At 34.2% G+C, this 27,956-nt stretch overlaps 1 protein-coding gene across 1 annotated transcript; it reads right to left on the bottom strand.

The window, feature by feature from the left end:
* Window positions 1-176: 176 nt before the first annotated feature.
* Window positions 177-27,956, bottom strand: LOC111052759. Its single transcript, XM_022339516.2, has 10 exons — window positions 27,384-27,956; window positions 25,772-25,825; window positions 24,744-24,849; window positions 22,916-23,072; window positions 15,905-16,028; window positions 14,985-15,073; window positions 13,693-13,786; window positions 11,692-11,748; window positions 9,703-9,803; window positions 177-5,001 (listed from the first exon to the last, which is right to left on the bottom strand). Exons 1-10 carry the CDS (start codon window positions 27,505-27,507, stop codon window positions 4,924-4,926), a joined length of 984 nt encoding a protein of 327 aa, XP_022195208.1. The 5' UTR covers window positions 27,508-27,956; the 3' UTR covers window positions 177-4,923.

Genomic DNA, 27,956 nt, shown 5'->3' with positions numbered 1-27,956 from the left:
TTATTCTGGCTGAGAAGGTAATCAAAGAGGATTTCGGATTGATTTGAAGTTGGTAATTTTAACCAACATGTAAGTTATCTTTCAACAAAACCATGTGAACTTGTTTTAACCCAAAGCAATCCGAGATATAAAAACGAATATTGATGAAGCAGGATGTAAATTGAGTTGGAAAGAAGTAGTTTTTATTCATTATTTATTCCATAAACAACACGAAAACAATATATTCTGTAATGATGTCTCAATATTGTATAATCAGTGTAAGTAATACAAATGAGCACCAAATGATTTTTGAAATTGATAGTATGATTGTTCCACAGAGGGAGCTATTAACAGGATGAACATAAAGCAGCATGCTTTATTTGTGATTTTTTTATTACTTAAGGCCGTTGAACATGTAAATAAATCATTGTGACAAAAAGCATACTACTTTTTCAACGCATATAGCTTCCCTCTTCTATTAAAATGTAGGCAATTTTTTATCAAAGCAAATATTACCTTGTTTTATTATTAAATTAGAATTAAGATACTTCTATTGAGAAGGAAACTAAAATCGTCTATTGCTAGAATAAAATACTGAAAGATGAGTTACCACAAAATATGCTCAAAAGTAAATTTAAAACTAGAGTGATATTCGGTTTAGGAACTAAATTGAAAAGACTAAAATGAATGGAATAACGAGTATGTACCAAGTGATATAATGGTAGAAGAAATGAATCTGAGAAATCGATTAACAAATCATAATAATCTGTAGGAATGAACTAAAATATAAACTCAAATTAAAATAGTATACTTTCGAATACATAATACGTCCACTCTGTGAACTCAAATATAATTATAATTACAATATTAATACTAAACAATAGAAAAGCCAAAGAAGTTTGATTGAAAAAGCGATTTAGCCACTTTCATACATGAAAACTTTTCATGAAGTTATATAGTGTCTTAGATAATTTTAAAATTATCTAACAATTAATACGAACAATAAACTTAACAGTCACTAAAAATAAAATTTCAATCAAAATACAGTTTGTTTTTCAAGAAATTGACTAGTAGGAAACAATTACACAGTCTAGAAATAACCAAGTAGGGCAATAATGGTGATCGATTGGTCATGAATGTTTACAATATATTTTGAATTATTGCTAAAGTTTTGTTCCACTAAATTCTGTATGCTAACCATGTTTGATTGTAATAATTGAATTGACAACTTTAATAACTAAAATTATTGTCGTTGAGTAATGAAAACTAGAAAATATATAAATATAAGATAGTTTTCGATTTTACTAAGATACATAAGATACTGTACCATTATAATCTTTACAGTCGATGTCTAAGTTAATGCTATTTATGTGCAAGTAGATGCTACCATTTTCACCAAATAAACAAAAAGAAAGATGTTTACATTAGTTTACCCAAATTATGTATGTCAATTTCAATTATGAGAAGTTTAAACTGTTAATTGTTCTGGCTCATTTTGTGACAGATTTTCATATGCTTATTCAAATTACAACAATTAATTGTGCACGAAAAATTGTAATATAATAATGTATTGTATTGAACAATATGTTTTCCATTTACCCTGCGAGATCTTTCCAGTATCCTCTCATAGATTTTGCCTAGTTGATAAGTAGTATATGTATAATATTATTGGTTTACAGAATTAAACTAATGCGTTAATTGTATTGTTAAATCGAGATTAATAATAACAAGAAATATACTGAGAGCTTGCAATAAAATCAACCTACAATAATGAATAATACATAATTATTAAAATAAACAGAGTTCAAGAAACAGAAATTGGAATGTAATACATAGACTAAACATTGTAATTGGATGAAAAAATTAGCTTTTCAAAAAATGAATGGGTAGTAAACCATCTAGTCCATAATGAAACATCTAAATATGAAATAAAAAGCCTTTATACTAATTTATCAATTACAGTAACATAATATTAACTAATTAAGAGATTATATGACGAAAACAATATTGTTTTATGCTTATGCATGAGTAAATACTTATCAAATATATGATTCTGTGAAGCAGACTCTTTCTAAAACAATTTTAACCGATTATTTGGTTGATAGAATAACTTTTTTGAAAACGAATTCATGAAATTTTCAAGTATTAGAACTCTGATATTTAAAAAATATATGAGAATACTTTTGTGTGATTTGTGATTACTGCAAAATTTAATGTGAATAAAATATGTATAAAAATTAAATTACTGAAAAAAATTGACAATAACGAAAGTATTAAAACAGTGATGTATAGTTACTAAACAAAATATCAAGATGATGTTTTATATGAAATCAATCTATTGCTATAGTTAAATAATGTCAGTGGTCGCTAAAAGTGGCTTAAGGTCTCAAAATGAAATTATAATTCATATTAAACTATGATGAGTATACTTTATGAAGGGTTTCTTCTTTTAAAAATCAATTGTTACTAATCTTATTATCTATAAATCATTATATATTTTGTACGGTCATTGCATTTTAAACCGTAGAATAACATTCTATGTAATTAAAGTAATATATAGATATTTTTATATCTATATAAAATCACAAACTTGAATGTGAATAAATATCTGCTTGTCTCTTTCACTAATGGAGTATGTAAGTTTTCTGCAAAACATATAATTTTCATTTTGTATAATTAAAATAAATTATATAAATGATTGTGATGGTTGTAATGTAGGCTATATGGGTGCTAGTGGTATAACTTTGTATTTAGGCGACCACTGTATTATATATTTACAGATTTCGAGTTAAAATGTAAGAGAAAAACTTACAGATAAATAAATAATTGAATATAAGTAAGTATTAAAATCAAATATCTCCTATAAGGGACTGTCTCAAACAGTTGAATTAAAAGAAAATTAAAAAGGATTAAAAAATTAGAAAGGATCATTCAATCCTAAGGGACTGTCTAAAACAATTGAATTAAAATAAAATTAAAAAATATCGTGATTCTAGTTATGTACTTGAAATGATGAATCTGGAAGCACACGCTTCAAATCTTGAAGCATCTTAAATGTGAAACATCAGCGAAGTATGCAACTAAAGATTTACAAGTAATTGACAGAAAAATATCTACATGATAATCGAATATGAAAAAAATAAAATGAATATACTGAAGATAAAAACAAATTTTTAAAGTTCTCAATCACAATAATTAACAATAATATAAATTTTGAAAATATTACAAAAGTAGTATAATATAATATTATCTAAGAATAGAGAATCTGTAATTAAATAAAACAATCTTCTAATTCGAATGTTAGAAATAAAATATTTCTTCATAGAGCTGTGCCACAATGAAACCAATGACGGCATAATTTTAAACCCTAAATTCAATAATGGAAGTAACTTGATACATTGATAATGTAATTTTTCACAAATTCAGTCAATCAGATAAGAGACTCAGTTTATATGTGGAAGAATAGTAAAAGCTTCAGAATTTCATTCGAAACCATGTTAGTATGTGTATATGAAGAGCTCTTGCAAGACCTATGACCTTCAATTAAAATGATCATTCATTATTCCATGTAGATCAATATTAAATTTGAGAATAATGCTTTGAAAATATCGGATTTTCAAGTCAAGTATTGAACGTTTCAAAATAATATTATTCAACGCATTTAATCTAAATTTAACACTTTCTGGGCCTCTGAAACCCCACTTTAGCATAGGCCTCATTTGATAACCCGATGTCATAAATATGACTATTTATTTTCTATTCATAAGCTCACTTATCGAAAACAACTTAAAAGATTGACGTTTTTCGAACATCGTAGAATAGGCACCCAAAATAAGTAATAATAAGTGTAATAAATTATCCATAACCATAATAGAATATTATAATGAATAAGTTGAATTTGACGGCAATAAAACAATTTTTATAAAACCTTTATTTTGTGTAACATAAGGATATCCAGATTAAACAACTTAATTCTCAAACTGCTACTTTCAGAAACAGAGAGTTGTTACAAGTTGTGTTTAAAATATTTGAATATTAGTTGGACTCATTATTTAGTTATAGAATTTTCAAATTTATTAGAACCATTCTCTGTCCAATAGTAGCCTAATGACAATTCAATCGAACATAATTAATTACTGAATTCAATTTCTAGCTTGAATTATAATTATACTTTTCGTAATAATTAAAATAATTATCCTAGGTATTCATCATAGCATCTGTGTACATTCATTTCACCAAAACAATTGTATGGGACTTCTCCTAGACTACAAATGAAAAAAAAAACGTTTATACTTTAAACTTTCATTACAGTTCAGAATATGTATACCGTACTTCTTATAATTAGGCCATGTAATATTATTGGTGCCTTCATCACCAGCTGCCTACAAGTATTGCATTCGGAGTCTCCCTTCTATAGATGAGAGGCTACAAATGTACGTAGAGTACATATAATACATCATAAATATTATCATATAGGGAGTGAATAATTTTGAAACATTCAACTATCACGTGAGAAATGGTTCGTCTCTAGTCTGGCTGTTTTGGTTTTGAAGGTTTTTAATCTAAACCTTTTGAAGGTTTTTAATCTAATCTAATATCATTCTAATCTTGCCTTTGTCAATTCTTCATATCACATACTACCTAGGTTGCTGCCTTGGCACAATCAAACCTATCTCAAGATTTTTCTCGTCACATACAACTGAAAATTTTACAGCTCTCAATAGATTTAAGAGCCAAATCGGTATCACAAAGATTACACAAATTGCGGCTTTGTAACTAGCTTGCTATCGCAAGATAATAACAATTTCGAATACGCTCATTCGATTGATAATAATTCAACAATAACACATTCAATAGCTCGGTAGTGATTAGTGAATTAAATGTATATAGTTTGTAACAGTTTCTCTCAAGTTTTGTGTATTCACTTTTGGTAAAACCCTGTCATCAATGAGTAGAATTGGAAGGGCTGCTAACTACAACAACTGAAGGCTTCACAAGATTAACAACTGGCATCTGCAACATCTGCAACAAAAACAATCACTAATTCATATTTTCGTCAATTAACAATCCTCACAATGAAGCATAGAAAAATTTAAATTATAGATTGATCCATTATATATCCACTTGAAGTCAACATAAGATTCATCCACTCTAGTAAGGACCACCTTATAATGGCAATAGTTAAGAATAAGAATAAGAATAAGAATGATTTTTATTCCTTTAGTGCATACAAACAATGCTATCGGAAACGTCAAAATATACATTATAAATACATCATAATAAAATAACAGAATAATAGAATAAAAGTTTCATTCCATTCAGGACCCAAACAATACTATTGGAAAACCTCTATTTAAGGTTTCCTCCATATATGTCAATAAAACAATAATATCAAGAATAAAATAATCCAACGTACATAATGTATCATTTAAATATAAACACATAAAAATATAAAATACTACAGAGTACTATCACATATGTTTTCCAAAAAAATGATTCTCTACTGGCAGCTGGAGGAAATCAGAAAGCGAGTATAGTGGGAACTGTAAGAGAAGGTTTTCAAGTTTTTGTCGGAATACTGTTAAAGGCAAGTTTCTGACTGAGTCTAGCAGAATATTAAAAAGTTTCCAGGATACATGATTAGGACTAGTTAATACTTTTTTCAGTCTTGTGTAAGGTACATCTATTTTTGTCTTATTTCGTGTATTATGGCTGTGGATGTCAACTCTGCATCTATATGATCCTATATCCTTCTTTACTTGAAGTAGGAGTTTGAAAGCTACCATACTGTAAACTGTCATAACTTTTTCCTTTATAAATAATGGCCTGCAATGCTCCAAATACGCTGCACCTGATATAATTCTTATAGTCTTTTTCTGTAGTAAGAACACTCTTTGCACATCCGGGGCACAACCCCACAAGACCAATCCGTACATAAAGACACTCTGAAAAAAAGCGAAATAGCACATTCTTAAATAGTGTGCGGGTACACAATCCCTGAGCCTTCGAAGAAGTTATATAACATTACTAAGTTTGGAGCAGGCACTTTCTATATGAGGTATCCATGTGAGTTTATAATCTAGTGTAATTCCAAGAAGCTTAGCACTTTTTGCACTCTGACTGATTTGTCTCAAACCAAGCACTAGCTTCTGGGTCTTGGTTGTATTCAAAAATAGACGGTTTGCCCTAAACCAGGCTTCTGCCTCGCCCTGACATCTGGACATCTTTTGTTCAAGAGCACTGAGATCCACATCAGCAGTAACTAATGATAAATCATCAGCATAGCATACCACCTTTGATCGAATGCTAAACCCAATATCGTTCATCATAACCAGAAAAAGTAGAGGCCCAAGAATGGACCCCTGAGGAACGCCATGTGGTACAGCAATTGGCTTGGAAAACTCTGAGTTAACACATACTGTCTGGATACGACCCTGTAAATAAGATTCTAATAGTTTAAGAGCATTGTTTTGGATACCAAGAAATTCTAATTTACTTAATAAAATGTTGATTAATAGTTGATTAACATTGATGTTGATATCCTTGCCTATCGTTTGACAAAGCAGATAGCGTAGAAAAGGATAGTGTTATCTGCTTTGTCAAACGATAGACAAGGAGGGTCCGCCAACCTGTCTCCCCGACAACTAGACTCCTCGCTTTTTCGACCACTGGCGTCAGCCTATCCCCTAGTGAAAAATACCATTGCCGTCAACTAGTCTCCCCGACAACTGATCCCCTACTGGGACGAATGAGCTTGGCTGTCGGCGACAACCAAGCTCCCCGCTAGCCAATCCCCTGCTGGATATGAGGGGTCTGGTTGTCGTGATCGTACCCAACAACCAAGCTCCTCCATTCAGTAATTGCATGAAATATTTGACAGTTTACTCGTGAAAACTCCGGCACTCAAACGTGAGCGTGCGAGGAGCTTGGTTGACGTGGTCGGGTTCGGTGGTCCTTGCACGCTGGCGTCAACGAGTCTCCCCGACAGCCAATTCCCTACTGGTTAGGAGGAGACTGGTTGTCGGGACCGCAGACGAAAACCAAGCTCTTTGCACGCTCACGACAACTAAGCTCCTCACTCAGGAGCTCGGTTGACGCCGTCAACCAATCCCCTCGCAAGTGGTTTTAAAAGGAGCTCAGCTGACGCGGAGCTTAGCTGTCGAGTAGCTTGGTCGACGTGTTCCCGCAGTGGCAAGGCAGAGAGTCGGCAACGCTATTGTTCTATCTTTTCCACTGATATAACAGTGGACCTCACTACAGCTGCAGCTACGCCGATCATAGTGATATGAATATAATTGTATTAATAGACGAACGTAATTGTTATACATTGTTTACAAATCAAAACAGCAGTCTAAAGTCGATACTTTCTGAGCTGGTTCCCTGGCTAGTTCTTGTCATGAACTGCAATGAACTTGAAAACACAATAATACATCGGTTTTTATAAGAGTGTTAGGAATTTCAAAATGTGAACACTCCCATCATAGTAACCAGTAGTAGTCTGCCATTAAATGAGCATTTCCATAAAAATCAAAGGTATTCTTTCCTTGCCCAGCAGAGCATTGAAAAGCAGGGCTTGAAGATGATTTCACACCTCCGTAGCGTAGCTTGATATAGGTATTTTGAACGACGTAGAAGTCGTATCTCGTATCTCCTAGTGCTAAAGGGGACGCGCCAACTAAGCTCCCCGACAGCTAAACTCCCCGTCAAATGAGCTCCTTTCGAGGGTATTGTTTGACGGCGTCAACTCAGCTCCTGAAAGAGGAGCTTGGCTGACGGGGAGCTTGATTGTCGTGAGCGTGTGAGGAGCTTCTTGCCGACAACCAAGCTCCTTCGTTCCAGTAGGGGATTAGGTGTCGGGGAGACTAGTTGACGGCAATGGTACATTTTCAAGCTAAGCTACGGCGGTTTAAAATCTGCTTTATTAGCTTACAAAAGGTATAAATGAGGTGAAAATATTAGGTCGGTTGAATAGAAGCTAGCAATTGCTGATTGCTGAAGCAATTTTCAATGTTCACTTCAATAAAGTTGGCTAGCACTAACTAGGCCTCGGTGGAACTGGAAATATTTCATCGCCCTAGTAACCGTTCAATGCAAAGTGGATAAAAATTGATGTAGTAGCAAATGATGAACCTAGTATTTACTCAAGGGTATGATCATATTGGATGCACTTGAAACACGTTGTGTTTTGCCTGTAGCTGTTCACACAGAACGCCACCAGCAAGTGCATGCGTTCAGTGCGAGTGTTCCCATGGCTCTATCAAGATTTTGTTTCTCATCTGCGCGCTTGGTATTGCTTGATCTTACGTGCTCATACGTGCATCCAATGTGATCATTACCCTAAGGCTCAACTCACACTTACGCGACTCAGGTCGAGAAGAGACTTGACTCTAGTCGAGAGCATGTGTTTCTCAGACCAGTCGATTCTAGACTACGCGACGTCATCATTTGAAAACACATGTTCTCGACTAGAGTCGAGTCTCTTCTCGACGCAGTATGTGTTTTCAAATGGTGACACTCAGACCAGTCGATTCTAGTCTCCGCGACGTCATCATTTGAATACACATGCTCTCGACTAGAGTCGAGTCTCTTCTCGACGCAGTATGTGTTTTCAAATGGTGACACTCAGACCAGTCGATTCTAGTCTCCGCGACGTCACCATTTGAAAACACATGTTCTCGACTAGAGTAGAGTCTCTTCTCGACCAGCGTCGCGTAAGGCTAGTTTCACACTCATTCGGTTCGTTTCGTTTTCGGCAAATTCCGATAGTGAGAGGCTAATTTCACACACTTTCGGTTCGGTTCGTTTTCGGCAAATTCCGATAAGTGTGAAACGATGATTCGGTTTGAATTCGGTACCGAATAGCAACCGCATAGCACCGAACGCCCCCTTGACACGAATAGGTTTCATCATATTCGAATTCGTTGCTAGGGAAACAGGAAAAAACAAAGTCTTTTACACACGCATGCCTTTTTTTGTTTTTATTTTAACCTGATATCGTGATTATCTGTTTCAAAATTTTCCAAGTCAAAATCATATGGTCAATTAATATCTGTTAGTTCACAGGATCATTTTTTTCTCAATGAATAATTTCCTAAAAAAATATGAAAGATATAAACTGAAACTCAGGGAGAATTTTATTTTTTCCACGAATATTACATGATTTCATCAATGGAGAGAAGAGATGAAGTTTATATACCATGTGTCAAAACAAGGAACAAATTTTCAATTTAAAAAAATAATCTCTCTGGACATCCAAAATAAACATAAACAAAAAGAAACTATTCAAATAATTCACAATTTTTAATTAACTTTAAAATTTTGTTGTTCAAGAAATGACATCTTACAATTTAACACCAGCTGCTATATTTAAATATACCAGCATGAACTGTGAAAATCCAAATACAGCTGTGTTTGAGAAGAAAATACCTAATATAGAACCGTACGAATTAAAACCTGACATGTATGAAAGCCTCATTCGTTTTCGGTAACGAACCGAACCGAATGAAACCGAATGCGTGTGAAGCTAGCCTAAGTGTGAGTTGAGCATAAGAATTTTCCGGAAACATTTAATTACTCCGATTTGTATCTACCTAGAACTAGCATATGATTATTCAACTGAATTTTCGCCCTAGCTAGAATTAATGGCTAGTTGCTAGCCACTAGATTCTAGTTTTTATTCAATCGACCTATTGTGTAAAAGCGAAAAATATAATGGCGTCTTACTTTTCCACCTATCGTTGGAGAAGTTAGGGGAAGCAGAACTTGTTTGCCTCCATTTGTTTGTGAGATGACCATGTGTGCTTGCTGAATCAGTTGGTTCGAGTCTGCAATCAAAAATCTCAATCAATACTCAATTCTCTAAAGAACTAATAACTATAATAATACTGTTGTAAATGTGCTTTTTTAATTAACACTTTATTCATTAAAAGTTTACATTGAACAAGATAAAAATAAAACATCATCTTTTAACGTATCTCATAAAACTCTAACTTGTTATCTTTTCATAAACAGTTTGTTTCCAGAACAATCACCTTAGCAACTGTAGCACACATCATAAGTATACATGTAGGGTAACCCTACATCAATACTTGAAGTACTAATACTTTTATTAAAGTACTAATACTTACTAATTATTAAAGTACTAATACTTTAATTACTTGAAAGTTCACACCCTCCTTCGTTATTATACCTTGGGGCCGAGAAATAGCTTCGGATGTCCTGTAGTGCTGTCCCACGTCTGAAAAACGCCTCGTGTTGCTGATTGTTCGAGAATCAGCCAATCGGACAGCTTCCTGCCGACTTGTCTGAAAAACGCCTCGTGTCTCGGCCCTAATTATCTTTATCTTCTACTTTTTGTTCTCCTTCTTCCATGTGAGCTTGTGACTCACATTGTGAGTCACAAGCTCACATGGACAAAACAGAAAGCAGCAATTTTCAGGATAGGAAGTGTTTTTGGCTCGGTAATAATTAGAAGTATTTTTCAATTCATATACTTTTGAGGTTATGAAAACTTTTCAAGTAAACTTCACTAATTTGAACCCTACAGTTACGATGAAACTGTAACGGTGGAATAATTTTAAGAATCAAATGAAATGCAAACATATTTTCAATTAATAAAATCGTTGGTGGATCTGTACTTTTTTTGAAAAAAAAAACTATTTTATCTCTAGTTTTCTTTCACTTTTCATACTTTTTTGTACCGTACCATACTTCCCTATTTAGTTGTTTTTATACATTCTGCATTGACTGACCAACTGTTTAATCTCATTTTCCCATTTGTAGGTTGGATTATACCTTCAAGATTCTAGTTGAATCCATTAGTCAAACATCTACAAAACTTGAAGAACGGTCTACATTGGTATAGTGGATCCAAGTTTCTGGTCTTGTAAACTTGACTTCAAGGTTGCAAAATACAAAACTTGAATTCAAGGGAACTTGACTAATGTAGACGCCCCGTTAGAATTGTTGGCATGATTTTGTCAAAAATAGTTTTGGAAAACATTTGAGAATAAGCTTATAAAATGGGCCCGTTCTGTGTACATGGAATGTGGTAAATTGTCCGATTCACAATTTACCAGGTAAAAAGTTCCGCGTCCCATGGGAAGAATTTTGACAGATTCTGTACCAGAAACCAGTTCCAGTACCAAGTTCCTGCCCCACTGTCGAAGCGTGGTAAATTGTCCGGCCTGGAACAGTTCCAACTATCTGAGCTCTCATTGGTCGATTGTATTGTAGTCTGCTGGCTTCTCTGCCCATGCGCTGATAGTTTGTTTGTTTACCATAGAACCAACAAAATGATGTTTGATAACCATTCGTTAAATGATTTTTTCTCTATAGAAAATTTGAGAGTATTGGAATGAAAGAAATGCACACTTTTCTAGACGGTAAGTTTGTAAAACAGCCTTTCTTCATTCACGCAGCTAGTAAACGACAAATTTTGGTGTAAATCAACTTTATAAGTGCGAGCTAAAAGCTTGAAACCAACGATTTTGAAATGGCGTTCCATGGGAACATTTTGCACTAGTCACGTGATGGAAAAATTTACGATTGGAACTGGAACAATTTACTGTACACAGAACGTACACATTGAAAGTGCAAAGAATGATGTTGATTATTATCCAGCAGTTGGTTAACTGCAATTTATAATAAAAATCTTCAACCTTAAATAGAATACTGTGAAGATCCCAGAAAAATATAATAATTGATACATACCTGATGTAGCAAGAGTCACACGTCCATGACTAAGCACACCATTCGTAACTGGGATACCTAAAAAACAATCATTAATCAAAATAAATACTTTATAACTGATAAAATAGGCGCCAACTTTTGAAAAAGAACTTGTCCAACTGAACTTCTACAGTTTGATCTCATCACATTCAATCAGCAAATTCTAAAAACATCGTTGCCAGGCAACCACCACAAATCAAATCATAATACAAATACAACTATAATATAATACAAATCTCAAATTTCACAATTTTGAGAAGAATAATCGAAATATAGGAATTCTTTCTTAATAATAATCATAAAAACTACTGCCGGTAGTATTTAGTTAATCAATATTATCTTACGCTACATCAAGAGCAAAGCAACATGAAGCGTTTTCCAGACGTTGTGAAAGCAATTCAGAAAAATTATATAGAATAGAATATCTTCATTAGCCTCAATAGAATATAACAATTTGACATATAGGTCAGTCAACACAATACAAACAGGGTTTATACAACACAACTTGTTTATATAGCTTGTCTACTGTATACGTGAAGGTTAGTTTCTGGCCGTTACATGTTGAAAGTGGCCACCTTGTTGTCTGATAACTGCTTCAACACCAACGCCTATGTTATTGGTGACTCGGCGACACATATCCTCGGTTATCTCGTTACATGCCTCAATGATTAGCACCCGCAGATCCATCAGTGTGTTAGCATGTTTAGCGAAGATCTCCTTCAGCAATCCCCAAAGAAGATAGTCGCACGGATTCAAATCAGGACTGTTTGGGGGCCAGTTATGCCCACACGCAAAACGATTCGAAAATCGCTTTGAAATGACATTTTGGTTAAAATATTCATGCAAAAAGTCTTTATTATTATTATTATTAGATCATCTATTGTCCACCTTTAAAAGGGGTATGTAGATTCGTCAATCAGTCTTAAAAATCTTAGCCTTAGAATTTATCTTATCAGTCTTACTTGCTTGCAATGAGCCATAAATTCCGCAATTGAATATGCGGAGACATTCAATAATTCATTTTTTATTATTGTTTTGAAACCCTTACCGTTCATCTCTTTGAGATGCGCAGGTAGAGCATTGAACAATCTTATACCAGCGCTTTTCACTCCCCGCTGATAAAGAGTTGTTCGATGAACCTCGTCTCTCAAGTTTTGCCTGTACCGAGTTCCGTAATTGTGAAATACCTCTCCTGTATTGAACTCATGTTGGTGTTTCTTTATAAAACAAAGTGTCTCGAAAATGTAAAGACTAGGCAACGGAAGGATTTTCAATTCTTTAAAAATTGGCCGTCAACTGGTTCTTCTTGTTTCTCCTGTCATTACTCTCAATGCCCATTTTTGCAGTCTGAATAACTCCAAAGTCTAAAACAACAGCCGTATGTGGACTGGCTCCATCCTGCATGAACCACCGATTCTCTAATCGAAACCCTTTTGCGATAAGCAGAGGAACATGCTAACACACTGATGGATCTGCGAGTGCTGATCGTTGAGGCATCTAACGAGATAACCGAGGATATGTGTCGCCGAGTCACCAATAACATAGGCGTTCGTGTTGAAGCAGTTATCAGACAACAAGGTGGCCTTCAACATTAATTTAATTCAACATTAATTTAATGGCCACAAACTAATCTCCAGGTATACAGTAGACAAGTTATATCTCATTTTTCTGTATTGCTTTCATAATAAACTTTCTATGACAAAATTAAATGTTGGATCATATATCATGCACCACCCTGTAGTTTGAACTCTTCAAGAGCTAAAAATGACACTTGGGAACGGATCTTGAAGCGTTGAGACTAGTTGTGTTTTGAAGATGCATCTTGAAGATTTGGAACAAGTTGTGTTGTGATAAAGGGTACTTGATAATTTTAATTGTGTTGTAAACATTGGGTGATACAAGTTTGATATTTCTAAATATGGAAGACTTTGTGTTCATATATGAAATGGGTTGTAGATAATGAAAGTGTGGCGTAAATTGTACCTCGTAGAGCTGGAGCTGACAGAAGTTGGACAGTCGATCCTGAACTCACAAGCAATCCCGTTGTACTCTTACTACACGCTGCTGACGGTACAACCTGAGACAAAAAATATTATTTATTATTATAGTTTACTCAGTTATTTATTGGATGAATTTTAGAAAACGAAAAACAAGGAATTGTCCAAAACGTTTTCAATTTCTTAGTAACACTGGCATAACAAGAATGACTGATGATACATAAATTATAGTTTGGCATTGATTGAATACATTAAATTTGACTTTGGTTGATCCGCCATATTGTATAGTGTTGATACTATCCAATGTTCTCCTTTTCGCCGATGAAATCACATTCATTGTAACTGGAACTCAGGAGACCATAGTTAGAAAAACCAAAAATACAATGAATGAAATGCATGTCTGGTTCCAATCAAACGGCCTAAGTTGAATGCACGGAAGACAAGGTTATTAAATTATTTCAAATTAAGAGAGAACAGTAAATGGAAATGCTACTCAATCAAAGGTTTGAAGGCCTCATAAATAAAGAAGCTTCCTTTTTAGGAATTTAAGTGATCAGCAATCTTGGATGGACAGACCAAGTTGGCCACATTCATGATAAAATATCCACTGTGACCTACTTACTAAATGTTTTAAGGAAGGTAGTTAGTTCTCCAACTTTGTTGAAAGTTTTCCATGGCTATATTTAATGTCGATTATACAATATAGTATATTGTTTTGTGGCAGTGGAAAAATTTATTTAACTTTGATTTTTAGAAAGCAGTAGAAAGCTGTAAGAATTATTGATGGTTTGAAGTCGTGGGATTCATGTAGGCGTTCTTTCAAGAAGCACAACATTCTCACTGTACCAGCTCTCTATTTTGTGGAACTGGCCGTGTTTATGAAGAATCATGTGGAAAAACTACAAGATAATCAGTTACAATACAAGACAACGAGGAGCTCTGCAATATCCACATCACAGAACCAGCGCTCTGCGCTCTGGAGAGGGTGAAGACAGATCCACCGCTCTACAGTGGATTCAGAGTCTACAATACATTGCCGCCGGCTGAGCTCACAATCATCGCTGACGTGAGACGGTCCAGGTGGAGGTTGAAGGAGATATAGGTTCAAGCTGCACCCTATACCATGGAGGAGTGTTTCCAGTTGTTTGCATGAATAATTCGACTTTTCAATCATGGACTTTATTTCGCATATAGAGACTTTGTTTATATGTAACTATATAAAACTTTTTTTGACATATCACATACTACTGAGCATAATGAGCTAGAATTTATGTTTACCTGAATTTTTGTAGGTATTATGTGCTCATGCGATCGCATTGGGGGAGACGGTGTCACTCTAGATTCTCTCTCCTCGATGATCAGTGAAGCTGTAATACAGAAATTACAATTATTCAATTTTCAGACACATCATTATCAACCAAAACACTATGATAAAAATATATAAATTAACAATTGATCAACAATTTTTCACAGCTGGTTACTAGACAGACGTTTACATTGAGATTAAGTTGAAAGATATATTGATATAAGATTCATACTGTTATAACAGAAAGATCCAGACTGAAGTATTCTATTTCAAAAGATCATTGATTGAACCTTGGTTGGTGAAGAAAAACAAATTAGTGCATACATTTTTTGGACCCCGCTGTATACATGGATACATTACACTTGAGTGATTTGCGGATGAATATATCATTTGAAACAGAATTACCCGGTCACATCCGATTGGTTTGACTAACTTGAAACCTAGTTTCCAGCAAGTCAAACCAATCTAATGAAAGTTACCCGGATAATTATATTTCAAATATGGAAATCTATTTTTTGTGTAGTTGAGAAGTTGATATTGTGGTAATTATTCATATTGAATGAAAAAGACTAAGAAGTTGTCAAAAAACCACTGATTTCAAAAAAATCAGTGGTTTTTTGACAACTTCTTAGTCTTTTTCATTCAATGGAAATCTATATTCAAATTATACTACCGCTTTGACCGTTCTCTGTGTGCACACACCCTTACCCTAGAAGAGGCAGTTTTTCTTCTGTAAGTCAATCTCATATTCTCAAATGTAACTTTCTTCTCATAAACGATAAATTTCAAATAGGCACAAGTAGAGTAGGATTATTAATCAGAAACAGTTCAAGTCACCAATAAGATTGAAAAAACAGTACTTATAAAAAAAAAACAAAGATAAAACTCTTACAGCCGATTGGAGATGCCTCGGACCGCTCACGTTTCAGAACTGCCAAATGCTGTTGGAGAGCTATCTTTTGTCGGGCCAGTTTTTCTAATTCGTATTCGTATTCACGATCTTTCCGTCGTAAAGTCTGAAAAAAGAAATTTTATAATTTAATATAATACACCAATATAAGGAATCACCAGTATCAATTAGAAGATCAAACAGCAAATGCATTTTAGAATAGAAACAAATACGAGAATACTCAAGTATGCTATGGCCTACTTGCAGAAGAATAAAGAGTGATTATAAAAGGACTTCACAACTTTGAAAGCACATGAAGTTTTTAGCTCAAAAATTTCTAGTTTCATTCACAATTTAGACTTTTTGAATAATTATTAAGTTACTGTTCCAGATTTTTTGATTTTAGACTCTAATAGTACCAATTTGATTCAAAATTTGCTCGTTTATCTGAGTATTGAAGAGAGTAAATTGTATTTTGAAAAGTGAAAGTGACATAACCAACATTTTGATTTGGACAGTATAGTATAAATTGGAAATGGGACAGTTTTGGGCATGAGCCTGTTGTGCCTTTCCTCATGTTAAGTTTTTGTACACAATGTGATAAATAAATATTTATTGAAATTACTTACAGCATTGAGAAATTTTGTTACAAAACACTTTAAGTTTAAGGTGTGGGTGTTATTTTGGTTCATTGTGACAGCCGTTGGTGATGCAACATACATCCCACCGATAATCGATTTCTTGCCACACTCGCTGGTAAATCAAGCGAATTTGAAAGCGATTGTCTAAAAAATCCCAAACTTCTCCGTGTAAATATTTAAGCTGGTGCACTGTCATGCTGAACAAGATAAACAAGTGCCATTTTACTTTCAGCATGACGGTGCACCAGCTCAATTCCACAGAGAAGTTCGCGATTTTCTAGACAATTGCTTTCAACTTCGCTGGATTTACCATTCAGGGCCAATTGCGTGGCCACCTCACTCACCGGATTCAACACCGATGGATTTCTTCCTTTGGGGTTTCATTGAGGATGAGATTTATGTTCCGTCTCTAGCAGACATTCTCAATGACCTTCGAAATCGGATCACAATCATATGCGGTTGCACAAGTTACGCCTGATATGCTGGTACAAGTGTGGCAAGAAATCGATTATCGGTGGGATGTATGTCGCATTACCAACGGCTGTCACATCCAACTAGAATAACACCCACACCTTTAACTTGAAGTGTTTTGTAACAAAATAACACATTTCTCAATTATTACATTACATTTACTGTTCCTCTCCCTAATTTTGATAAAAACAGTCCAAATGAGGTTATGAAAACACTTTTATAAAGATCACAGAAATTTACAGTCCAAATATACATTATACTACAAATTTTGTATCTCGGTTGATCAGAAAGATGAAACAAATTATTATTACACTTGAAAATGCATATGTAATTAATGCATTATGTAAGTAATTTCAATAAATATTTATGTGCTCCCAAGGTTGTAAAGTCCTTTTTTATAATCACCTTGTATATTCTACAATTGAACATCACCGAAAATGTCAATATTCATTAGAATATATAAAAGAAGTTCAGTTCACGATAGATTATACAACAGTCTATCATGATGTGAGGACTTTTAACTTATTAATTCTGCAGTACAATGGGAGTTGCCAGTATAATGATTTTTATATGTGTAATTGATGTACGTTTCGATAGAAACGTCATAGAAGACTTACAGGTCTAAAATCAAACTGGCTAAACTCAGTTACAATAGTAAATTCATTAATGAGAGTAAAAACAAGAATAAATCAGCCTGGGTAGTAGTAAAGAAGCACCTTGGTTCAAATAATTCATCTCTGGACGATGCTTGCAAGTTGTCTGTAGATCAAATAAACAAGTTTTTCTTGGAAAAAATAATTTTACAAAGCAAAGATATCCCTAAGAGTAGTTTTGACTTCAGTCACTATGTATCATTAACGCCTGAACCAGAAACGAAGTTTAGTTTTCAGGAATTCACTGTTGAGGAGGTTTTTGACACAATTCATAAAATGAACCCCAGCAATTGCTTAGATATGAATGGACTCAACTCCTCAATATTAAAAATAGAAGCTCCATATATCCCAGAAGTCCTAACCCATTTGTTCAATATGTGCCTAGCTTCAGGTATTTTCCCTGATAAACTAAAGAGAGTCAAAATAATACCCGTGTTCAAGAAGGGTAATAAGGCCAACATTGAAAACTACAGACCCATCTGTATCATAGAAATAATATGAAAATTGTTTGAAATGCTCCTTCATAAACAGCTTGTCAATTACTTTGAAAACAACAGTCTACTTTCTCGAGATCAGTACGGTTTTCGGAAAAATCTCAGTGCTTCTGATAATGTCTTGAATCTTATTGAGGGAGTCATCAGTAGCTTAGAGCACAAGAGACTTGTGAACCTCAGAGCATTTGACTTTTCTAAAGCTTTTGAGTCAGTAAAGCATAATATTCTATCTGAAAAGCTTTCTTTTTATGGCCTTGACAAGTTAGCTGTGGATCTAATTGGTTCATACTTGGGTCGCAGAATGCAATTTGTCTATGGAAACGGCGAATTCTCAAGTGGTAAGCTGGTTAGATATGGTGTCCCCCAGGGTTCAATACTTGGTCGACTGTTGTTTATCATTTACATAAATGATTTGTCAGGTGTGATAAGGAACTGCTGTGATCAAACCCAACCCTATCTTTTTGCCGATGACCTGGGCTTATTGGTGAATGGGACGGGAAAACAAAATGTTGACACAGTTGTTGAATTGAGCACATCAAATATAATGGATTGGTGTGCTTCAAACAATTTGTGTCTCAACCTCCTGAAAACCTGTGACCTACAGTTTAGCTTCAACCCTAGGTTTACTGGCACAGATTCCCTCAAATTCCTGGGTATCATGCTTGACTCATGAATTGGAAAAAGCACATTGATTATACAGCTGGTAAACTAAGTAAGGGTTTGTTTGTCCTACGTAGATTAACTCACATAGTTAATCATGAAGTTTTAATGAGTGTCTTTTATGCTCTCATCCATAGCCATTTAGCCTATGGGATTCAGCTCTGGGGAAATTGTTCGGCATCTATTAAACTTTTCAGACTCCAGAAGAAGGCCATTCGAATAATTTGTCAGGCACCACCCCTAGCAACATGTAGGCCGCTTTTTCGTAAACTAGGCGTCTTGACTCTCCCATCTTTATATGTTTTTACTTGTCTGATGTACATGAAAAAAAACTTAATGAATATAGTCGAAATGGTGACATACATAATTATCATACCAGAGGAAGGTTAAATCTCAGAATTGATTCTCACCAATATGCGAGTACCCATAGGAATTGGAGAAACATGTCCATTAAGCTCTTCAATGAGCTTGCCCCTGAAGTAAGACTGTCGAGTACCTCACTATTCAAGTCACACATAAAAGGCTTACTTACAGAAAGATGTCTTTATTCTGTTGGAGAATTTTTTGAATAGCTTCAGTTTTCATCTGTTTAACTGTAACAGCTTTGTTGTGACTTGTGATGGATCCCGCTTTAATACCTGCTATTTATCAATTGCTGTTGTTAATTACTATTTACCAATTTAGTTGTAATTTTTTTTTACAAAAATACTACTTTGACTATATTATTATTATTTTAAAAATATTTTGACTGTTTTTAATTTTATTGTATATTGACGTTTGTTACAACACTTTGTGTTTTATGACAATAAAGGATTATTGATTGATTGATTGATTGATAGAATTACAAGTTACTTTTCAAGTAAAAAGTATTTAAAAAATAATCTTATAAAAATAAATCACACAAATTTGAACAGTCAAAATAACATTGACCATGATTATAGGTCAATAATTTGATTATATTAATAGTTTTGATTAATAACAAAACTAATATAGGAATAAACATGTGAAAGATAAAACTCAAACTGATATAAATGAACTAATGACTAATAAAATTAAATAACTGATAATAATGCAAATGAAAGATGAAAGAGTATGATGTTATAATTCTATATTTTTTTCATTCATCAGGAATTTCGAATAAAACATTTAAATACGTAAGCAGAAAGAACGTTTAAATTGGAAATGGAGAAAATTGATTCATATTATTGGTTGCTCGCTCAGGATTATTCCAATAGGTAATAATCAGTCGTTTGTTTTTCTTTATAATGTGTGATCAGGATCGCAGTTTATTGATGAGTCCCATACAGTATTGAAAGAATCAATTCTTATTATTTACTGTAGTTCACACTGCTGTATTCCTAATAGATCACAACTTTGAAATTGAAAATTTTTTAAATTGAAATTTATTCACAACATGTTTTACAAAAATGTTTTTACAATGCAATTATTATGGAAACAGTATCACGATGGAAAAAAAGAAAAGAGCTTCAGTAGCTTAAAAGCTGTGGTTGAAGTTCTACACTATTTTACATAATAATATGAATGAGACAGTCACTCAATTTTGATAACAAAAAAAAGAAAAAGTCTTTGTCAATTTCAAACAAACAGAAATAGAGCAATAGTAAAAAAAATATAATAAAATCTGGAAAACAAACAAAATATAAAATTCCACGAAGTACCTAACCATTAATACAGTAAATTTATAACATAAAAAGAATAAATAAATAAACCTCTGTCACCAGTAAAATTTTCAAAAATTGAGTCAAAAAACAGTCAAATTGAGCATCAGTAAAGTGACAAATAAAGACAAAAGTAAAATTTAGTAATAAAATACTACATTTGGTGTAATTGAAGGAAAAATAATATTAATTCAATAAAACCAATTTAGCGGGAAAAAATGAAGAAAGTCCAAGTAAAATCAAAAACAGTGAAAAGTGTCTTGAATTGATGAGAAAAAAGAGCAACGAGAAGTTTATGATAGTCTTAAGGATTAGTTGGCCTCTAGAATATTTCCTCCTCAATGTCAATCGTACATATCCACTTCTCAATTTCATTCCTGAGCTTTCTGCTTCCTATTAATTATATTTTCTACGAATTAGTCAGGATTAAATTCGGGACAACTATTTTGGTCACTTCGCTTATTGAATAACAACCAATGGTAATAAGTAACTATGAGTAATTCTAGGTCCAGGGACTTACATCACCAGCAATGGCAAGGTCACCCTGGTCAAGTACTTGGCAAAAGACTGCTGGCAGACACAAGTTCTTACTTCACCAGCTGGCTGGTGAGGCTGGGTAGAGGTTAGGTCAAGCAGTTGATTGCTCAGATAACTGGACACTGCCACTTCAAGAAACATCTCTACACAATTGGACTCAGAAATGAAAGTCAGATGTGTAGGCTTTGTAATCAGTCTGAAGAGACTGCCAAGCATATCATACTGGATTGCGAAATACTAGGGGCTAGAAGAAGAGCTCTGTTTGGCTGCAAGCAATCAGGTGATGAATGGGATGTTAGTATAGGGAAAAAACTCCTGGTGCTTGTAAAGGACACAGGTATTGGTTTGCCCAACTAACATACTTGGGCACACAATAAGCTTCGGTTGACGTGTGAGGTTCTTTGAACCTTTAGATCCTTGAATCTGTCCCTTCAAAACTTAACAACTATGAATAATTCATAAATTGAAAAAATCTGGTGTGGTACACTCACACAACTTTCCTTGCTCATTGAACTATGAGCCTCATTATCAAACGAGAATAATTTAGGGGAATAACATAATGACGATTGACGGCAACATATTTGCAACTACGATCAGACTACTGTATATGTGTATATACAATTGTTTTCAGAGTACTTTTTCCTTTATGTAAATTGTGAAATTCGATGATTTTTTTTTTGAAATTCGTCAAAACAGCTGTTCTACAGATGCAATATCTTGACTATGACTGTGTTCTTTTTATAAACTGCTCTACCTACCCACGGTATATGGAAGAAGAAAAAGTAAAAACCGTGTACCAACCTACCTCATGCACGAGAAGGAGGTTACAAAGTCCATTTCTCAAGGATTGGGTGGACCCCTCATTAGTACCCCAGGAAAAAGACTCATGTCAGTTGATAGAGCTAATAAATAACTATACAGGGTATGGATTTCAAAAAATTCGTTAGAGCCGTTTTTGAGAAAATCGTGAAAAAAATTGTTTTTTACTAACTGTCATTTTTCTCAAGAATATTACGGAGCTCCAGCAATTTTCTCGTAAATAAGAGTCATGTCAGTTGATAGGGCTTATAAATAGCTATCCATGGTATAAATTTGAAGAAAATCGTTGGAGCCGTTTTCGAGAAAACCGTGAAAAACATGGCTTTTTAGTCATTATCCGCCATTTTTCTCAAGAATATTACGGAGCTCCTGAAATTTTCCCAGAAATGAGACTCATGCTAGTTGATAGGGCTTATGAATAGCTATCCATGGTATAAATTTGAAGAAAATCGTTGGAGCCGTTTTCGAGAAAAATGTGAAAAACATGGCTTTTTAGTCTTTATCCGCCATTTTTCTCAAGAATATTACGGAGCTCCTGAAATTTTCCCTGGAATGAGACTTGAGCCAGTTGATAGGGCTTATAAATAGCTATCCATGGTATGAATTTGAAGAGAATCGTTAGAGCCATTTTCGAGAAAAACGTGAAAAACATGGTTTTTTAGTAATTATCCGCCATTTTTTCCGCCATCTTGAATTGAATTTCTTATTGTCGGGTCCTCAGGGTATAAGGACCTTAAGTTTAAAATTTCAAGTCAATTGGTTAATTAGGAATGGAGTTATCTTGTTCACAGACATACACACACACATACACACAGACAAATACCCAAAAATTATGTTTTTGGACTCAGGGGGCCTTGAAACGTATAGAAAACTTGAAATTGGGGTACCTTAATTTTTTTTGGAAAGCAATACTTTCCTTACCTATGGTAATAGGGCAAGGAAAGTAAAAATAGTGATACAATGCTAACTTGCATACAGTAGTTTATGCCACAGTTAATGAGTTTATTCCACAAACCACACTCAAGAAAATTTGTAAATTAGGTGAGTAAACTGACCGTACCTGGATATATTTTGTAGCTGAGTGGAGGATATTAAGATTGGAAATTTTTTTCTCATCTGGAGAGATCGGAACATGCTTTTTGAGCAGTTCAAAGCACTGTTTCAAATGTGCTCTCCTATTTTTTTCTAGTTTGTTGTGCACTTCGCGAGTTCCTAATCTGCAAAAATAAATTGAACTAATTACAACTCAACTTTATTTTCAACAACAAAATTTACAGATCAATATTCAAATGGTCTGAAAATAACTTGTCATAACATCAATCGTGGTGTACGTAGGCTACTTAATAAAATCATACCTATTTCAAAAAATATAGTCATACACATTTAGCAAACTAAAATGAAAAATTGGAATGTAGAGATCAAAGCTGTATTTCTATATATCAGTGACAGTGAAAGTGATCAGCACAGTGAAAATATAATTTCCTCGAGTTCTAATTGGTCTGTTCCCACTCAGCACGTCCAAGCGAGTATGAATAGTCCTATTAGAGCTCATGGGAATTATATTCATACTGTACTGATCACTTGCACCGTCATTGATATGTGAGAATACAGCTTAAAATGCTAATAAGCTCGATCACAACGATAGTGAGGTCGGTGGCGACGTTTAAATAAAGGCCAAATGGGCCGGGCTCACCCAAATGAAACAGTAAATTGCATTTTAAAATGCTTCAGTTTATGTGGTTAATAGTTATTATTCAATAAAATATGGTTGAAGTACCATGCAAATCATTCATGGCCATCGTAGAATACGTACGAGTTCAACGATGGCCACCAATCATTACGTAGCACATTGAAGGGCCCCACAATTCAGGCCCTTCTAGCTCTCATAAGAACGTATTGGCAAGGCAACGCAAGCCGGCGGCGCTGGACTGACTGGGAGCAATGCATCGGTATACGGCATGACATCCCATCATGTGAATTGCATCCGAATTGACAAAAAAGTTGTTTTATCATTTTATAAAGTAATAAGTTGATACTACTTTAATAGCTACTTTTGAGCTAACATTTACATAGATTAATTAGTTTAGCAATAATCCAATCGTAGTGTCTACTTTGACAAGTCTTTTGGTGAGTTACATTATGTCATAGAAAACAATAGCTGAGTAGATATCCCATGGTATAAGGCGTTTATATCGCAACTTTTACTGTTATCTCAAGTCGATTACTATCGATTATTGAAGATTTTTACTGTTTTGGCCGGGTGTGTATGAACGGCATAATATGAGAGACTACCAGCGTCACACACCTTTTTGGAAAAGAAATAAGTGGACTATCAGCTTGAGATAACAGTAAAAGTTGCGACATAAGCGCCCTATACCATGGGATATCTACTCAAGCTATTGTTTCTCTATGATTAGGTTGTTTTAATTTAGTTTATAATGACATAGACTACCTGTGTAACAACTTGTAAAGTTGAATATGCTTCATAAAGCACCCCCAACAATTCCCACCACTGGCCCACCCAACTGTTCAGGTCAAGCGCCGCCACTGAGTGAGGTCCATTCAGCTAAAGACTAGCTGATACCGGTGTATCTTATCACCTGTTCATTCTTGTTGAAAATGATCAATATTTTATATTTTTTTAATGATTTAATAATAATTGTTCATAATTGAGATTGCATATTTTGTTGATCAATCATATGTGATATTATACATATTAAAGTTAAATTTCTACATTGTTAAAAAACGATCTGCTTTGTCGAATGATGGACAAGGATAGCAACACCAATGTTAACCAAAAACTACCATTATAACGAGGACCTTACTATAGGTTCTAGGTCTAGAAAGAATTCCTTACTATTATAATAATGAACACAGCTCCAACATACCTCAAGGGTGGATGACTTGGATGCTGCTGGTCTATATTATACGGCAGTAGATTATGGTTAGCATTAGGACCTGGAGACGTCCTCATTCTTTTCACCGTTAGTTGCTCTGTAAATACAAAACCAGTTAATTACCATTTACAATAATATATAAATTAAAAGCTACAATAAATATAAATTGATATTTAAATTAAAAGCTACTGTCATAGTAGGTATGAGGAATACTACTACCCTTATTACCGTTCTTAATTACAACTTGGGGGAACATTTGCCAAAACTTGAAAATAAGTTACAGATGATACAAGAATTCCTTATTAAAAATCTAACTCATGTATACAATGTATTCTCCTCTATCTTGCTAACTGAAGCGAAATACAATAATAGACAACACAAGTATATATCTACGTCAGAAGCTGATACTTTTACTGGATGTTCTGGATGGACTTCAGTAAAAAGTTAAAGCGTATATACACTCTTAGAACACATCATTCATAAATTAATGCTCCCGTGCTAAACAATTTGTGAAGAAGCCAAGGAAACTAAAATAAATTCCATATATGAACTAGGAGTAACATACAAAAAATCTCATAAAAACAAGTTTCATGAATAATAATCTGTGAAAAGTGAACTGCTAGTTTTTTCTGTTATATTTATGAGCTTCTTGAAGAAAGAAAACAATATCAGCAATAACACATATGGAATTGGGTAATTATATTGAACGGACTCTTCAAGAATCTATCTCAGAATTTTTTTCCAAAACATCCAAAAAGTCTTCTCAGACAACTGTCATTATTGATTTAAGGCGGACAAAATATCAAAAACTAGGGGTTTTCAAGGAATAAGGTGAGTATTTCTTGAAAATTACCTGATGTGGCTGGTCTATATAAATACCGATTTCATAGATTTATCGAAGGTTTTCGATAAACATCACTGCGACACGATGGACCCTATTCTATGTACGAACTACAATTTATGTTTGTAAATAACATGCAACACACGTATTACATACAGTGGTAATACATACAACTTACCATGTGATAGAATAACTTCTTCACGAGCACGGACATTCTCTACACTTGGTGGTGCTGTAAAAGAATACATGAATTTAAGTATTTTAGAAGAAAATACAAGAGAAATAAATACAACCATGAAGATGGCAGACCAACCGAAAGATCTTGTTGTCACAGCAAGTGAATAAGTTCATTGATTGAAGAAATTTGACTGCTATTCTTTTTTCATAACAAAAAGCGAAATGAAGTTTTTTAGAAGAATTAAAGAACTGAGAATTAGAGTTCCGAAATACCGCATCTTTCAAACTCATTACCTCAGGAATTTGAAAATCTAAAAAGAAAAATGAGATTTCGAACAAAATTTAAGTTTGTCTATTTCAGAATGGATCGTTAAGAAAAAGTGTTCGATTCTACATAATGAATGTAGTACGGTAAATGAGTTGAAGTTAGAAACATATAGGTCTAAGTTGCTGTGATAAATGAATCGGTTTGTTTGGTTCATATGTTGTTATATCGAATGTAATATGACTTTTAACTGACAGACAGCTTACAGATTGGAGGGATTGCAGAAGATTTGCTATAACTTATTATGAATTTTGAAATAAATAAGATAGTCTAAATTGAAATGTGTTAAACACTATTATGGAAGTAGAGGTCCAAATCATATGAGCAACTAAAACTTGGGGTATGATCACATTAGATGCACGTATGTGCAAATGCACGCGAGATCATGCATGGACACAGGTGCAGATAAGAAACAAAATCTGTAAAGAGCTCTAGAAACACTAACAATGATCGCATGCACATGCTGTTTGCGTTCAGTGTGAGCAGCGACATACAAGTCACAACGTATTTCTATGGCTCCTCCAGATTTCGTTTCTCATCTGCACGCGTGTTCATGCATGGTCTCGTATGTACTTGCACATGTATGCATCCAATTTGATCATACCCAAGGCAACCCATTGCTCATTGGAAGATGCAAGATAACTTATAAGAATACAGTACCAGTACCAGAAAAACTGGAACTATGACCAGCCACCATTTTGAACTGGATTCAAAAATGTTTTCATAATGAGAGGCTTTGAAAGTTGTTCATGATAATTTCCCGATAAACACAATTTGAACTTCCTAGAACCACACCTTCAAGTTATTAGGTGATCTTATCAAAGCCCTCGCATTCAGCCATTACCCAACCTGCATTAGCCACAAGTTTTTCCAAGCGTTCAAATGCAGGGACCCATGGACTGAGGAGCTAATTGGTACGTAATGCAGCGATGAATGTTTCAATAACCAACATTTGGTACATAAGAAATTACCACATCAGTTAGTAATTCCAGTCCCTAAAGCAGAAATTAATATTACCTGAATAGTAAGATAAACTGAATTTTTATTACGGTGTATAGGTGGTACGGTAGGCTATATCTAAAAATGATCTATTAAATTTTCACTTATCAGTGGATCATAAAATTAATCAACCGTAATTATTATTATAGATTAATAGTATTCGACATATTTTTAATTAGGTAGTATGAGGTTTCATGAGTTGGAACTTGTTCAAACTTTGAAGGTTAGGTGTGAATAAATAAGTAGAGTATTTAGTTAAAATAACATAAACCTTTCACAGAAAACTTACCATTCGATGTTTCGAGGATGGAGCGTTGCTTTTCCTGTCTCTCAAGAAACTTTGCAGCCTCAATCAAAGTGCTTAGACCATCTAAATTGAGAGTAGGCTCGCCAGCAACATCCATTTTTGTCATCACCACTCCTAAGCTCAAAACGAAAATATCTAAGTGAATTCGATAAAGCGAATGGAAATCCCGCGATGCCAGGGGTTACCTGGACTGTTTCCCTTCGAAGATAAATTCTAAAATCAACATTCCCATTAACATTAATACTTAGTAGGAACGAAATTCATCCCTTGGAAGTCGGCAGGTTAAAAGACTACAAATGGAACAATTCGTTTACACGAAAAATCACAGTCTTGACGAATATAGAAAATAAATATGTGAAAATACTATACTGGCTTACTGGTTTAAAAAGAAATCATCAATTTTTGAGGTAATACGTGGACTAAATTGCTGCCAATGCTTCTGCAGCAATCTCCAGCAAATAGACATCTCCCAAAACATAACAGAATGCAGACAGCAGCATGAGCACGTCTTGACACAAGGTGGCATTGGTGAGTTGGAGAGTGAAAACTGATGGG

This window comes from Nilaparvata lugens, chromosome X (genome assembly GCF_014356525.2).
Source record: "Nilaparvata lugens isolate BPH chromosome X, ASM1435652v1, whole genome shotgun sequence".
Taxonomy (NCBI): Eukaryota; Metazoa; Arthropoda; class Insecta; order Hemiptera; family Delphacidae; genus Nilaparvata; species Nilaparvata lugens.
Note: the sequence above shows the minus strand (reverse complement) of the source record. Positions and strands in the feature narration are given on the sequence as shown.